Source organism: Poromitra crassiceps (assembly GCF_964638095.1).
Source record: "Poromitra crassiceps genome assembly, contig: HAP1_SCAFFOLD_346, whole genome shotgun sequence".
Classification (NCBI taxonomy): domain Eukaryota; kingdom Metazoa; phylum Chordata; class Actinopteri; order Beryciformes; family Melamphaidae; genus Poromitra; species Poromitra crassiceps.
Window position 1 is genome coordinate 4,151 of NW_028152058.1, and position 16,141 is coordinate 20,291.

Sequence of the window (16,141 nt, forward strand, 5' to 3'; positions counted from 1 at the left end):
TGTTGATTGGTTTGAAATGATAATCACTGCAGAGCAAGCTGCTCTCGAAATGTCTTTTGTAGTTTCAGTTAATTTCTTAATTTCCTCTCCCGTCCTCTCGAACCGGCTGCTAAAACGAACGGCCTCAGTTCGTTCAAACCATCGGCGGCGTGCATCAACGAGTCCATTATGACATGAAAGAGGGAGGTTGAACTCCTCTTAGCAGACGCAACACATTAGTATGCTACCTGCAGGCTAGGATGCAATTAAAAAAGACGCTCGTCACCCCTCGGATGAAAGATGAGGAGCGAGGCAGATAAAGCCCGGATCTGACTAATATCCAGCTACAAGCTCCGACACACCCGACGCAGTCTGAATGGAAGCATTAGGCACAGGAAGAAGACATCTCAATCCCTTAAAACACACACAACACATCTGAAGAGATTCACTCCAAAATGAGCTCTCTCCCATCATTTGAATGAATTAATAAAAACGCCAGCCGAGTAATATGACTGCCGGCGTTTAAAAAGTGAAAGTGATTATAGAAGATTACTGAAGTTATCGTTGACAAATTCCATTTTGCTTCATAAACGGAGGGCAATTTTGTGGGTGTATGTGCTGCTGCTCGAAATACTGAGAGGTGAACATCCAGGCGCCAATTTTCTCTCAAAGTGGATCCACACACACAGGAGCATTTTGGAATAAAGCACCTACTTATTGTATCAAAGACTGTTGCTAGGAGATGGTTGAGTGAGTCTGCTTTCACCTCTGCTCTCTGTGTCTTCAGTCTTCTATCCAGTGTCCATGTTGTAGCTCAGTCAGGCGTCTTCAGACTGCTCATCACATAATGGAGTTTCCTAGTGGCATTTGTGTGTGTGTGTGTGTGTGTGTGTGTGTGTGTGTGTGTGTGTGTGTGTGTGTGTGTGTGTGTGTGTGTGTGTGTGTGTGTGAGTGTGAGTGTGAGTGTGAGTGTGTGTGTGTGTGTGTGTGTGTGTGTGTGTGTGTGTGTGTGTGTGTGTGAGTGTGAGAGTGTGTGTGAGAGTGTGTGTGAGTGTGATATGTGAATTGTGAACCACAAACATGGACACGGCATTTCGATGGCATCTTGCGTGTAATTCATTTCTGGTTGAAACATGACACAATGCCCCAAAAATGCACCACCATACCGTGTTGGTTTCCAGAAAGTAAACGTAAACCCCAAACTTGGCATGTATTGTTAAATAGCTGTGCGTTATGATACGGGCAATTAGCTGATGGGGTGAAAAGGTTCATTTTTGTTTCATTGTGACACGAAGGGTTGATTGTACATTCGTCTGGTTCTCAGGACGGCATGGTGCAATGAGGAGGAAGAGGAGACGAGACGCCCGCTCCTCTCAGCAGAAGAAGATCTCCCCATCTAGAGGAGGCTCCGGGAGGTGCTGGGCCTCTGAGGAAAGAGAGGAGAGGTTTGATCCATTATTCTAAAAACATTATTGACCGTTAATATTCACTATATCACAGCAAAGAGACAAAAGTTCTGTGAAACCAAGTCTCGCTCAAGGAGAAGACTAGCTCCAACTCTTGCGAGAGTTGAGTTGTTGCAGGAAGCTTCAGCTAGAAAAGCTAAGAAGCTAGTAGCCCCATAATGTTCCTCTGCGATCCACTCTAAAGGTCTTTGCACACAGTCCGTTTTTTTCGTCCGAAATTGACGCACGAAAAAAATTACAACAATTACGTCTGTCATTCAAGTTTTTGGACGAGGTTCGATTTTCTGCATTTTTCGCATCAGTCATCAAGCATGACACCCATTCTATTCTAAAGCATGGCATCTCCTCCTTTCCCCGTTCTCTCTTCCCCCACATTCCACCCCCCTTTTCTCTCTTTCTCTCCCCTTTCTCTATCATATGATTGTTCAATGTGTTATTATTACTACTGTAATTGCTACTGTTGTGTCAGCTAGATTTAGCTAGACATATTGAAGCCCTCTGAGACATGCTTGTGAATTAGGGCTATACAAACAAACCTGACTTGACTTGACAGACCGGCTGAAGCGAAGGGTAAGGACAAGTTAAATTTCTCTGGTTTCCATGTTGTCAGGGACGTATCTGAGCCCCAAACATGGGGTTACATTTTCTTTCTGTGGGCAATTAATTTCTACCCATCCATATCTCAATCCTCTACCAATCTCTTCCTCCCTCCATCCATGCAGCTGTTGTGTACCTGCTGTCTTTGAGCCTTTGCCCTTCTTCTTCTTCTCCTTCCTGTCTTTGCCCTTGTTCTTGCCTGCCAGCTGCAGCAGGGAGTTGGGGATCTGGTTGGGTGTGTCGCCGCCCTTCAGGCTGGAGGACGAGGTGAAGGGGTTCAGGCTCTTCTTGGGCTTGGCCTGCTGGGGCTGCAGCCTGGCCTCCACCTCCACAGACTGGGAGCCACCGCCGGGGAACTGGGAATCATCTGACGTGCTGGAGGACGTCCTCTGAGAGGGAGGTGGGAGAGAAGGTTCACACAGATAGAATAGGGAAAACACGAGTGAATATATTTCAAAGGTCCTTACTTGTTAAGGGGACAGCTCACCCAAAATACATTATTGCTCCTCTCACCTGCAGTGCTATTTATGCAGGTAGATCGCTTTGTGTTAGTTGGCTGGGTTTTGGAGATATCGGCCCTAGAGATTTCTGCCTTCTCTCGAATACAATAGAGAGCCGCAGTAATGAGTCCGGAAATCATCGATGCTAACAGCCCTGGTTCTTCACTGTTTTCGCCTATGGGAGTTTTGAATGGGTTTTTGGCGCGATGCTTCTAATAATCTCTCTGGCTTAATCAAACGCGAACCAGTGTTAGTAATATCATCTTCACACATGAAGACCACTTTTATGAGTTTTGAAGCTTTTACATGCCGTTAAAAGGGGCGGCTAGCTAGCAAACGGCTAAATGAGACTACACTGCTGAGTCGACGGGGATATATACGTCAATAACGTCACCACTTCAAACGACGAACACGGAAATTCTCTTTCCCTCACCTGGTTCAGCCCCGTTCAGCCCGGGGTAATCAGTGCACACATCCAACAACAGTCCAGGTTGACTGCTGACGTGACGTGGAAGCCTATGCGACAGTGTGTAGTTCTGAATTGGCTTAGCTCGAGTATTTTACTTCTAGGGCTCGCATTTACGCTACAAAACTCATGAAAGTGGTCCTCATGTGTGAAGATTATCCCACTGAACCTTGGTTCGCGTTTGATTAAACTTGCGTTGCCCACAGACATTATTTGAAGCATCACGCCAAAAACCCATTCAAAAATCCCATAGACAGAAACAGTAAAGAACCAGGAAGTTCGGGACTTCCGCATTCAGCCTACAAAAATACGTCATCCCTGCGGCTCTCTATGGAACTGGATGGCACTCGGCTTGTGGTGCTCAAAGCACCCCCCCTCTTTCCAAAAAAATCATGACCCAGGCAGTTACTCAAGATAATCCACAGACCTTGTTGTGAGCAGTGTCATATAGGAACTATTTTCTATTTTCGCCCAAAATACGTCCACTAGCTGCTAGCCAGCTGCAGCTTCTTGTGGGAACTACTCTAGCTAGAAGCTAGCGGGTGTAGTTCAGTCGAAAGAAAATAGTGACATGACAGAAAGTGTTTTAATTCCAGGATAAAAAAAACACTGAATCCCTCCCAGCTCTTCCTGAGCCTGACCTCTGACCTCCCTGCGGAGGAAGGCCAAGAGAAGAGAGAAGTCCCCCACAGGGAGCAACAGAGGAAACCATATGATGGTTATGATGATGATGATGATGATGATGAAGGTGTCCCTCCTCACCTCAGCCAGACGGAGCTCCTCCATCTTGTCCAGCTGTCTCTGCACGGCCAGCCTGTCTTTCTCCATCCTCCTCTGGGCGTCTCTGAGCCGCTCCAGGTCTCTCTGGTACTCCTCCTTCTTACTGTGCAGATCCTGCTTCTCCTCATTCAGGGCTCGGCGCTGACTCCACGTCTCCTCCTCCTGCAGTGATTGGCCGGTTGATTAGTGGATTGGTTTGATTGTTCAAACTTGGAGGGGTCAGAATCAGCTTTGGTCCAACAATCAGCTCTTGTGGACGACTGTATTTTCATCAGCACATGATTAGTTTGTGATGTCACATTCTAGATGCTACATTTCAAAAGCACTATTTGATTTAGCACTCTTATGATCTTCTATTGTTTCTTTTTTTGTTTCTTTTATTAAAACAATTTCTCGTTGAAATAATTTTACCAATCTGTGTCTGGGAGACTGTTGCTAACTTTGGTTGATGATGGACAGTATTTACTGTGTTTTTCAAAGCGCGGCTGTAATCGTAACCACGGTAACACGGTAATCACGGTTTTGACTTGACTTGCTGACTTTATTTGACAATATATAAATAACGTGACACAGTCTGGCATACTGCCAAGGATAGACACAAAAAAGCTCAGAGCTTATTTCCATTGTGGTCCTTCAATGTGGTCCTTTTAATGTGGTCCTTTTAATGATAATGAATTTGATCACGGTTTATCATTAGACCGGTTATCGTTTCATCCCTGCTATTATTCATGCCTTTCTGTAAACTTTACAGTGTAAAGCACATTGTAAACTCTCACTGCACCATAGACCTATATTATATTATACTATATACATAAATACCAATACTGATGTGCTGCCTTGTCTCCGCTGGCCTGGGTTTAGGCGTGCTAACTCTAACCCTGGACATCATTTAGTTTGATAGTGTGCTAACTCTAACCCTGGACATCATTTAGTTTGCTGGTGTGCTAACTCTAACCCTGGACATCATTTAGTTTGCTAGTGTGCTAACTCTAACCCTGGACATCATTTAGTTTGCTAGTGTGCTAACTCTAACCCTGGACATCATTTAGTTTGCTAGTGTGCTAACTCTAACCCTGGACATCATTTAGTTTGCTAGTGTGCTAACTCTAACCCTGGACATCATTTAGTTTGCTAGTGTGCTAACTCTAACCCTGGACATCATTTAGTTTGATAGTGTGCTAACTCTAACCCTGGACATCATTTAGTTTGCTGGTGTGCTAACTCTAACCCTGGACATCATTTAGTTTGATAGTGTGCTAACTCTAACCCTGGACATCATTTAGTTTGATAGTGTGCTAACTCTAACCCTGGACATCATTTAGTTTGCTAGTGTGCTAACTCTAACCCTGGACATCATTTAGTTTGATAGTGTGCTAACTCTAACCCTGGACATCATTTAGTTTGTCAGTTTGCTAGATGCACGAGATGCATTCATTATTTTGAAGGCCTGCTGTCAGCCAGCTTAGCATGCTATAACAAAGCCTATCTAACACCACGTCAATGTCTCAGCAGCTTGGCACATGTTTGTTGGGGTTTCAGTTATTTTGCCCTCACCATGAAGCGCTGTGGGAAACCCTGGGTGTCTTCATTTTAAATGACCAAATGTCAAGATAAAGAATTGACATAAAGATAATTCCCACCGCCTACCCCCGATGTGTTTGTCTTTTTGCCCGGCCTGGCGCAGACGTGACGTATCACTGCGGCCATGCTATCAGTGTTAAGTGGACGGGCGGTTGGTTACCTGCACGCGCAGCAGCACCTCCCTGTCGGTCAGCTGCTGCTCCCTCTGCTGGCAGGCCCTCTCCCTGCGCCGCCTCTCCTCGGCGTGGGCAGACTGCTGCCTCTGCAGGGAGGCGAGCTCCTGACGCTGCTTCTCCAGGCTGCGCTGCTTCTCCTGCTCCACCAGAGAGCCAGGCCGCGAGAGGGCAGGGCGCTCGCTCACAGAGCCAGGCCGCGAGGTGGGCGAGGGGGAGGGCCGCTCGCTCAGCGCCTGACGCTGCTCCTCCATCAAGCTGTCCTGTTGAACGACCACCGCCTGGGACACAGCGCACCACACCACAAGTCAAAGATTAAAGGGACACGTCGACAGTTGGGAGTTTAGGCCATTTGTCATATTGTCAATATCAAAACTAGAATGTACATCATAATAATGTACATGGCTTTATTTTCAATCTGTGTGACCTGTGTGAGCGGTACAGCCCTGGCTGCTAGTTAGCTTAGCGCTACAATAGTAATGAACGGTACTAGGGATGTTCATCAGTTATCGATAATTGATCGCTAAGGAATGGAATCGATCATGTGGAATTCTTATCGATTATTGTTATTATTATTATTTTTTTTTTTTTTGCGGACTAGGTTTGGGTGGAATTCGTTCCTCCTCGCCCCACTCCATTGCACAGCCGACTAACGTGAGGTAGAGCTTCATATAGTCTTCATACAGGACTTCATATAGTCCTGGCTGGGCACGGGCCTTTGTGCCAACAAAACTGTTTTAAACATGGGGAATTCACACCGGCATGTGCCGGGGACAGCAGTGTTGGAGAGGAGACACATTGAAATAAAGAGTTCATTGAGGAGACCACGTTGTCTTTCGTATTTTCTGCCATAGGCATTCATTTTGTAAAAAAAAAATATATATATATATAAGTATTAATATGATCGATAATCGATAATTGATCGTTAATTTTCCCCGATTTTCGATTTTGGACATTTTTCAAAATGAACATCCCTAAACGGTACAGCTGTCTGTTCTGTCTTTACTGTGTATACTGTCTTGATTTTATTATTATTTGTAAATTTAATGGACAATCAAGTTTTATCTTATGTTATCAACTAGTGTTCGAAACATCTGTACAAAAGGAGATCTGACATACACTCGTTTCAACATGGCTGTCAGTTTATAGGTTGCAGGCAGCCCAGAATCGATATGAACAGTCATCCAAATCAACTCATATTTGAGCAGTAACTCAGGCATGTCGTGTGAACGCAGCCTAACAGGGTATGCTGTAGTGACGCCTCCTTACCTGCAGGGTGCTGAGCAGGAGGTGCAGATTGGAGACGCTGTGCAGGACCTGCTGTAGAAGAAGACACAGCGCTCAGTATCTTTTAACACCTCTAATGTTCAGACTAGGAGACCAAATCTGATTTGTGAACTTTAGTGACCTATTAATGACTTTATCCAGATTGGTTTTATGAGTCTGGACGCTCCAAGTCTGATTTGTGTCACTTGTCCCAAACCACATATGGAGGTAGTTTCCAATCTCCTTTCGACTGATGTGACTTCAGTGCGGACGCGCAGATCCACCAAATCTGATTTGAACGTCACTCGCAACTCGTCATCAAATGCTTCTGCGCAGGAAAACCACGTCACCAACGTACGTATTTACTGACGCCCATGTCGTTACCATAGCAACCCATGCAGATAGGCTGTTTAGGTCTGGACACACAGATCCAACTTGAGAATCAGATTTGTGGCAGTGCGGACACACTCCCAAATCAGATTTGGGAAACCAATCAAGATAATGATGATTAATGACTTTATCAGCAAATCAGATTTGCCTGTAATGTGAACATGGCTTATAACATGTTCTGTTTCTATGTTCAGATCCTGTCAAAGCGCATGCTGGAACCTGGCAGTTTGATGTCGCCTTGCTTATTGGCTCGCTTGACATCCCTTCATCTGCCTCTGTTACCATAGGCAGTGATTCATTTTAAAAGCTGACATTTTTGTTGAAGCGCCACCTGGTGGATTTGATGTAACCTTCATTTACCAGGGGACTAGTGATGCGCGGGTCACCCAGAACCCGCTGGGTCCCGCGGGCTGGCCCGCCCCGCAGGCGTCCTGGGTTGGCAAATTATTAAAATATCGCGGGTGCGGGCGGGGCAGGCTCAGAACGTGATAAAGGAAAATTATTAAATAATTTAGAGCAGTGAAGTACAACTGTTGTCGCCCACGGCAGCATGTGAGTGTACCTGTATGTGTGTGTGTGTGTGTGAGAGAGAGAGAGAGGGGGGAGAGAGAGACAGAGTTATTAGCTACTTTGCACACCTTGGAAGCTCCGCTGTGCTCCTCCTGAGTCCGGAGACATATTACATTAAATTGGCCGTTGCGGGCTGCTGGGTTGGGCTGGGTTCGGAATTTTCAGATATTTTAACGGGCTGGGCGGGGCGGGCCTTAAAAAACCCTGACCCGCGCATCACTACAGGGGATCCCAACAATTTTGAAAGGCTTAAATCATGTTTTCCATAATGCACTAGTTCAGCCAGTAAGCGAGGCAACCATAAAGTGCTGGCTTGCAGCTTTGGAACACAAAGAGCACAGCATGTTTGGAGGCCAGCCTGTCTGTTGGCGTTAATGTAACGGCTGCACGTATTATTACTGCAGCATCAAGTATGAATGAGAGAATCCATAACAGTCAGTATGACAGATTGGGGGAAATTAACAGCCGGATACGACCAGCCGCTCTGGCAGCTGATCTTTTGGTAATATTACCAATGAGAAGTAGTCTCTGTGCTACCGTGTGCGTCAGGTGCGTAGGAGGAACAGGATAAGTCAAAGAGGCAGAAGATAAAGAATTATGACCAATGAAAAATCATATATGTACTGAAAACTATGTGCTTGTAAAGGAGACACCTTTACATCATCTGCTGTGACTCTCCCCGTGCTACAGTATACGTGGGATGCTGAGCTACAGAGTGAGGGCAGGCCTGCCTGGTGCCAAACACCCGTTTTTCTTCACGATTGTACAGTGGCTCTGATTGGCTGACAGAGGCTTACCTCACAGTTTCTCTGGTAAACAGTGGCTCTGATTGGCTGACAGAGGCTTACCTCACAGTTTCTCTGGTAAACAGTGGCTCTGATTGGCTGACAGAGGCTTACCTCACAGTTTCTCTGGTAAACAGTGGCTCTGATTGGCTGAGAGAGGCTTACCTCACTGTTCCTCTTCAGCAGCAGCAGCAGGTTGGCGTTTCCTCCCTGCACAGAACACAAACACACACACACTAATAATGGCCACAGCCCAGAACAGACTGTGTGTGTGTGTGTGTGTGTGTGTGTGTGTGTGTGTGTGTGTGTGTGTGTGTGTGTGTGTGTGCGTGTGCGTGTGCGTGTGCGTGTGCGTGTGCGTGTGCGTGCGCGTGCGTGGGGGTAGGTGAAAGAGCAGATTCCTCGATTGGCTCTGAGAGGCTGTTTACAAATTAGGGATGTAACGATAACCGGTTTGAATGATAACCGTGATCAAATTCCTTACGATAACCGTACCGTTTCAAATTTTCATTATCATTAAAACCGTGGCACCGTGATTACCGTGCTTTGAAAAACATGGTAAATACTGTCCATCATCAACTAAAGTTGGCAACCCCTCTCCCAGATGCAAACGTGCAGCCTTGGAGAAATGATTTCAGTGAGTGTATTAAATCCTTTTCGGCTCTGAGTTTTCAATATAAAACTTGGTGAAGTGATTTCTGTGAGTGTATCAGTACTTTTTGAACATTTTCAGCACATTTTAACAAACCGTGATAATACGATAACGGTGATCATTTTGGTCACGATAATCGTGATGTGAAATTTTCATACCGTTTCATCTCTATTACAAATGAGCCACGATCTGATTGGACTAAACCAAGCTTGTCTGAGCTGGAGATATTGTTTGACTAACTCAAATTAATAACTCATTAACTCAAATCAACTCTCAATAACTGTCAAACTATTCATCATTCATCTAGTTTGACAGTTATTGAGAGTTAATTTGAGTTAATGAGTTATTAATTTGAGTTAGTGTGGACCAGTGATGTCACTGGTCCACACTTTAACACTCTATAACTGTCAAATTAAATGACAGACTTCAAAACCGTTTACAGTTTTCTGATATACTACTGATGTTCTAATGATACAAAGCTGGTTGAAAATGGGCAGAGTGTTCCTTTAACGGCTGCCCATTTATTTTCATCCTCTATTGGATCCTTACACAAGCGATGGTCTCCATGAGAAACGGGACCTGGCAGGAAGAATGAAAAGGCTAATTGACTGGAGGGCGAGAAGCGGCTAAACCTCTTAATAGTATCGTTTCTGTCGGAGGAGGAACGCACCCCCGCACATGGTCCGGGGGGCCTGCAGGGGGCGTAGCGGCTTTGACAGTGCAGAATAATTGGCTGTTGAGATACTGACCTTCTTTAAAACGCTGTCAGACTCGGTCCTGCGCAGATCTCCTGCCGTGTCCTCGCTCTCCTCTTTGTCTCCATCTGAAGATGAAGGAAGAAGGCAGGAGAGGAGATGAGCAAGACGGCAGAGACGTCCCACCACAGCAACAAGACGGCAGAGACGTCCCACCACAGCAGAGACGTCCCACCACAGCAGAGACGTCTCACCACAGCAGAGACGTCCCACCACAGCAACAAGACGGCAGAGACGTCCCACCACAGCAGAGACGTCTCACCACAGCAGAGACGTCCCACCACAGCAACAAGACGGCAGATACGTCCCACCACAGCAGAGACGTCCCACCACAGCAGAGACGTCCCACCACAGCAACAAGACGGCAGAGACGTCCCACCACAGCAGAGACGTCCCACCACAGCAACAAGACGGCAGAGACGTCCCACCACAGCAACAGGCTTACCTTACCTGGCTGTTACCTTGGCCCTCACCTTGGCCGTCACTCGTTCCAGTTTGCCGCGCCACTAAAACTGCACACCTTCATCTCGTTACCCTCCTTTAATAAATTATTCATAATAATAAATAGTTAATAAATAGTTGTTGATCACTGCACCTGACCCCTGCATTTGCTCTCTTGGTCAATAGGAGGCCACATATTTTCTGTTGTTGTAGATACCGTATATACAGTATATATATATATATATATACTGTATATACTGTATTGAGAGGTTTCAATGTGTCTAATGTTGTTTTATTGTACTTGCTGCTGTATATAGGTTTCAATGTTTTGTACTGACTTCTGTTGCTGTCTCTTGGCCTGGTCATCATTGTAAAATAAATGAGAATTGGTTCTCAACTGACTTATCTGGTTAAATGAAGGTATAATAATATGAGAATAGGGCTACAAAATATACAGTAGATGTTTCTATTCGTATCATGCATTCACATGTGCTGAAGACTGCTTCTACTCAGTGAAATTAACTGCTCCAGTATAGTGATTGTTGGGACTGAAAACCGTGCAGACATTTGCCATGTGTGATGGCACATGAGCGGCACTAAACTGCACCCGGGAAAACCTCCAGTGCCATTTTCCATATCAGCCAGCCAGACATTTGTTTACTGCTGCTACTGACGTAGACGTCTGGAGCTCTCATGGCCCTGTGGTGCGTCTGAGACGCCCTAAGAACAGTCGCACTCTCCGCTTGTGAGGCACCTTTTCAGAGGTGTCGCCCCGGGCCACATGTCCCACAGGAGGCTTCAGCAGGGCTCTCTAACCCGCGGGCTCCACCAGGCGGTCCTGTCTTATCTCACAGTGCTACACAGAGGCATGGTAGGCGTGGCTCCTGTGGTTGCTAGGAGACGACATCGTTGTGAAAGCGTGCTGAGCTGTCAGGGAACGACCACAGTGCACTTAACACTTACACTTGAGTCATTTAGCTTTTAGCATTTCAGTTAAGACAGAGACATTTAATATTGATAGAGACACCCCAACTTCCAGTCACTTGCTGTATCTGTGCCACAGAGGTTTCGCCACTGCCACGCCCCCTTAGGGAGACGGGTCAGCCAATGAAGCTTCATACCATCGACAGACAGCCAATCACAAACTGATGACCACGCCCATTTAGGAGATGGGAAGAGTACCATTTCTTATTATTGGCAGAGCCTGGAGTGGGGTGTCTCTATCTATTAAAGGTCTCTGGTTAAGGTGCGGGGTTCAGAGCTGTGACCTGGTCTAGCCACTGGGTGGTGCGGGGTTTAGAGCTGTGACCTGGGCCGTTTCTCAATACCAAGAATGCGTTCTTGTTCTTGTGTTCTTGGGGAGAACGTTCTTGCTAGTCGTTCTTGGAAGAATGAACTTGCGAGGTCACAAGCACACATGACACTGTTGGCAGTTTGAGACGATGCGTTCTTGAGGGTATTGCGCAATACCAGCGCAGAGGCCGCCTGCAGTACTACACAAATAAAAAGCTCAGCTGATGTAGATGCAGCCAATTGTGCTCTGGAACTTTTTGCCATTTTTCGCCATAAATGTTCGTAAAGTGGCACTTATTGAAACCTACTACCCTGCTTGTAGGCATCAAAAGTCATCAGAAATGAATTTACCGTAAATTCCGGACTATAAGCCGCGGCTTTTTTCCCGTTTTTTGGCCTTTTTTGCCCCCTGCGGCTTATATAACGGTGCGTCTTATCTATGGATTTTTTCCAAAAAAAAAAAAAATCTCTCTTTTTTAGCACTCTTTCTAACTATAAATCCACTTCTGTTTTAATTTCCTCTCTTGCCCTCTTTTAACAACATAACATAACATAACATAACACAACACAGGTAAGCAGAAAGAAAAAGACGAAGCAATCACGCCATGAATGAGGAAATGACTCACCTGCTGGAGGCTGGAGATACACCGCTTGGGCTAAACTTTTACTCCGTGAAACACTATCGATTAAGTCCGACATCGCTCAGAGGTTTTGAGCAGCTTGAAAACAAGTTTGAAAACGTGCAGAAGTCCATCCACTCACTCACTAAAGAAAATAATGCAACCGTGAAGAGTTTCACTCGTGTCCAGCCATCTGGCCGAGTTAGAGCCGAAGTCCCGAACACAGTGAGAAAACCTCCCGAAGGTGCTGCTGCAGCGGGGTGCATATTGTCCGGCCAGCCGACCGAGAGGCATGCGAGCCGGGCACTATTAAACATTTGGGGTGTGTGAGGTGGCTGGCTGTGGAGGTGGCGGTTTCTCCTCCTCCTCCTTTCTTCTTTCTTTCCGGCCTGCCACCGAGGGCCATCTTCATCTGCCTACTCCGCTGGCCCGACCGTCAACTCATCCTCCAGGCTGCGGGGAAGAAGCCCCTCACCTGGGAGGGTACGCGCTTTTTCGTCCCGGCAGGACCTCCGCGTTGGTGCAACAGAAACGCGCAACATACAACAGCATCATCGAGTCAATGGATATCGCTTTGGCGTACTGTACCCAGCGAGACTCGTCATAACCATTGATGGACAGCGGCGGAACAAGAGCTCAAAGTGAAACTGCCGAATATCTTTTGAGTTGGACTGGTCAATAGTACTGTGGGTAACTAAAATAAAAAAATAAAAAACGGAATTCTCTCTTCTTTAGCACTCTTTCTAACTATAAATCCACTTCTGTTTTAATTTCCTCTCTTGCCCTCTTTTCACCACACCGCGGACACTGTGTGCACTGTAAAAAAAACAAAAAATACCACAATGTGTGATTTTGTCTGGGGATTAGTGACCTGACTTTTGTTTTGTTGAAATGTTAATAAATGGGAGCTTCCCCAAACAGCCATCCATTCCCGACAATCCCCTCTGTGCACGAAGCCTTACATATGGTAATTAAACATCAAAACACCCGCGGCTTATAGTCCGGTGCGGCTTATAGAAGAAAAAAATAGTCACCTTTGAAGGTGCGGCTTATAGACCGGTGCGTCTTATAGTCCGGAATTTACGGTAGTGATGAAATAAAACTTTAAATTGTAAAAAACTTTCCGGAGCTTATGGCGTCTTCTCTGCTGCGTTCTGCCTCTGCTTATGCCGAAATGCATGCTGGGATATCTGCCTTGCCAAGTTGACACAAGTCACCAACCAGAGCATCCTCGGTAAAGTGGGCGTGTCGAGAACATCCGGGAATTTTAAGCGTTCTTGGCGAAATGTGAACTTTGTATTGGAACAGTACTTGGGCTGCGACTGATGACGTTTCACAGGGACACAAGAACGCAAGAACACACAAGAACGCTTATTGAGAAACGGCCCTGGTCTCGCCACTAGGTAGGCCTGCTCATTGTTTCCATGGAGACACAGTAGTAAGCAGGTGGAGCGGTGGACTTACTCTTACTGCAGGTCATCTGGTGGCTGTCGAAGCCTCCGAAGGTCTCCGCCCGACGGGGCAAACACACTGGCCCCGTGCCCGCGGTGCCGCCTCCCTCCTGCACGCTAGCCATGGCCCCGCCCAGGCTGCCATTCACCAGCGTCTGTAACGTCTCCACTGTCACACACACACACACACACACACACACACACACACACACACACGCGCACACACACACACAGGCAGTGTGTACGTCAGTAAGTGAATCATCCTGGCTAACTGCGTTACAGTTCAGCCCTGCACCCGTGGGTCCTACCAGGCACCTCTGCTTACAACCTGATCCTGCCTCTTGTTGCTAAGCGACTATTCAAAAGCCTATTTTCAATCACACACTTCTTTTACTAAAAGTCGAAATATTTGCGATCTCTAAAAACTCTGTAAACTCTAGATTAGGGCTGGACATATGGTTGAAATCAATATGCAATATCATTATGATACAAAACTGAAAATTTCAAATAATATTCCTACCATACCTAATTTTAGTTTTTTTTTAGTAAAATGTGCTTAGACGTAAAAAATGTGTCACAATATGTATATCATCATGATATGATTCCACTACAGTAAATGATACAGACAGATGGCTCGATGGAGCATCCAGTAGTGACCTTCCCAATGAAAGGAAGGGGATAAAGAAGCTGCTGGTGGACACTCACTCACTCACTCACAACACAATAACCCAGGAGAAATGACATTACCGCCCCGCAGTCACATGACATATCACATAAGACCCTAACTGCTCCAGTCACATGACATATCACATAAGACCCTAACTGCTCCAGTCACATGACATATCACATAAGACCCTAACTGCTCCAGTCACATGACATATCACATAAGACCCTAACTGCTCCAGTCACATATCACATAAGACCCTAACTGCTCCAGTCACATGACATATCACATAAGACCCTAACTGCTCCAGTCACATGACATATCACATAAGACCCTAACTGCTCCAGTCACATGACATATCACATAAGACCCTAACTGCTCCAGTCACATGACATATCACATAAGACCCTAACTGCTCCAGTCACATGACATATCACATAAGACCCTAACTGCTCCAGTCACATGACATATCACATAAGACCCTAACTGCTCCAGTCACATGACATATCACATAAGACCCTAACTGCTCCAGTCACATGACATATCACATAAGACCCTAACTGCTCCAGTCACATGACATATCACATAAGACCCTAACTGCTCCAGTCACATGACATATCACATAAGACCCTAACTGCTCCAGTCACATGACATATCACATAAGACCTTAACTGCTCCAGTCACATGACATATCACATAAGACCTTAACTGCTCCAGTCACATGACATATCACATAAGACCCTAACTGCTCCAGTCACATGACATATCACATAAGACCCTAACTGCTCCAGTCACATGACATATCACATAAGACCCTAACTGCTCCAGTCACATGACATATCACATAAGACCCTAACTGCTCCAGTCACATGACATATCACATAAGACCCTAACTGCTCCAGTCACATGACATATCACATAAGACCCTAACTGCTCCAGTCACATGACATATCACATAAGACCCTAACTGCTCCAGTCACATGACATATCACATAAGACCCTAACTGCTCCAGTCACATGACATATCACATAAGACCCTAACTGCTCCAGTCACATGACATATCACATAAGACCCTAACTGCTCCAGTCACATGACATATCACATAAGACCCTACAGCAGGCATGTCCAAAGTCCGGCCCTGGGGCCAATTGCGGCGCGCGCACTGATTTTAAGTGGCCCTCGGCTTGTCTCTCAAAATAGACTATAATGTGGCCCTCCACACAGTATTGGTTCATCAAGCAAGTTCAATTTGCATTTTTTCCCTTCACCTAACGATGACGGCACTATCATACAGTTTGTACAGGAACCAAGTAGGAACAGCACATGCAGAACTAATGTTTTCAGATGGTAAACAAAATCTTTAGAGTACATTTGTATGTGATTTTTGATTAAACTAGAACGACCGCAACGCGGACTTATGCCTCCGCCATTAGTTCATTCTTGAGTCCAAGTGGATGTTGGAGCCAAATTGGAAGAAATTGCATCAAGGCGTTTCTGTGCAGAATTGGATATTTGAGCCAAATGTGAAGAAATTTAGTCAAGGTGTTACTGAGATATGGCGTTACTGAGCTTGAAAATGGCATTTGTTAGGTCACTGTGACCTTGACCTTTGACCTTTGATAACCAAAATGGAATCAGTTCATCCTTGAGCCTAAGTGAATGTTTAAGGCGAATCTGATGAAATTCCGTCCAGGCGTTCCTCAGATATCGC

The 16,141-nt window shown here is 45.8% G+C and overlaps 1 protein-coding gene across 1 annotated transcript in view; it reads right to left on the minus strand.

Moving 5' to 3' along the window:
• Positions 1-1,031: 1,031 nt before the first annotated feature.
• The window catches only part of LOC310771083 (A-kinase anchor protein 13-like), a gene marked incomplete at its 5' end in the record, with an annotated part of 66,092 nt that continues 50,982 nt past the window's right edge, over positions 1,032-16,141 (minus strand). The window contains 8 exons of the mRNA XM_083663757.1: positions 1,032-1,405; positions 2,179-2,431; positions 3,771-3,950; positions 5,530-5,823; positions 6,812-6,862; positions 8,719-8,763; positions 9,955-10,028; positions 13,779-13,934. Coding sequence (XP_083519883.1) covers positions 1,353-1,405; positions 2,179-2,431; positions 3,771-3,950; positions 5,530-5,823; positions 6,812-6,862; positions 8,719-8,763; positions 9,955-10,028; positions 13,779-13,934 — 1,106 coding nt within the window. The 3' untranslated portion in view covers positions 1,032-1,352. The remainder of the gene's footprint in view (positions 1,406-2,178; positions 2,432-3,770; positions 3,951-5,529; positions 5,824-6,811; positions 6,863-8,718; positions 8,764-9,954; positions 10,029-13,778; positions 13,935-16,141) is intronic.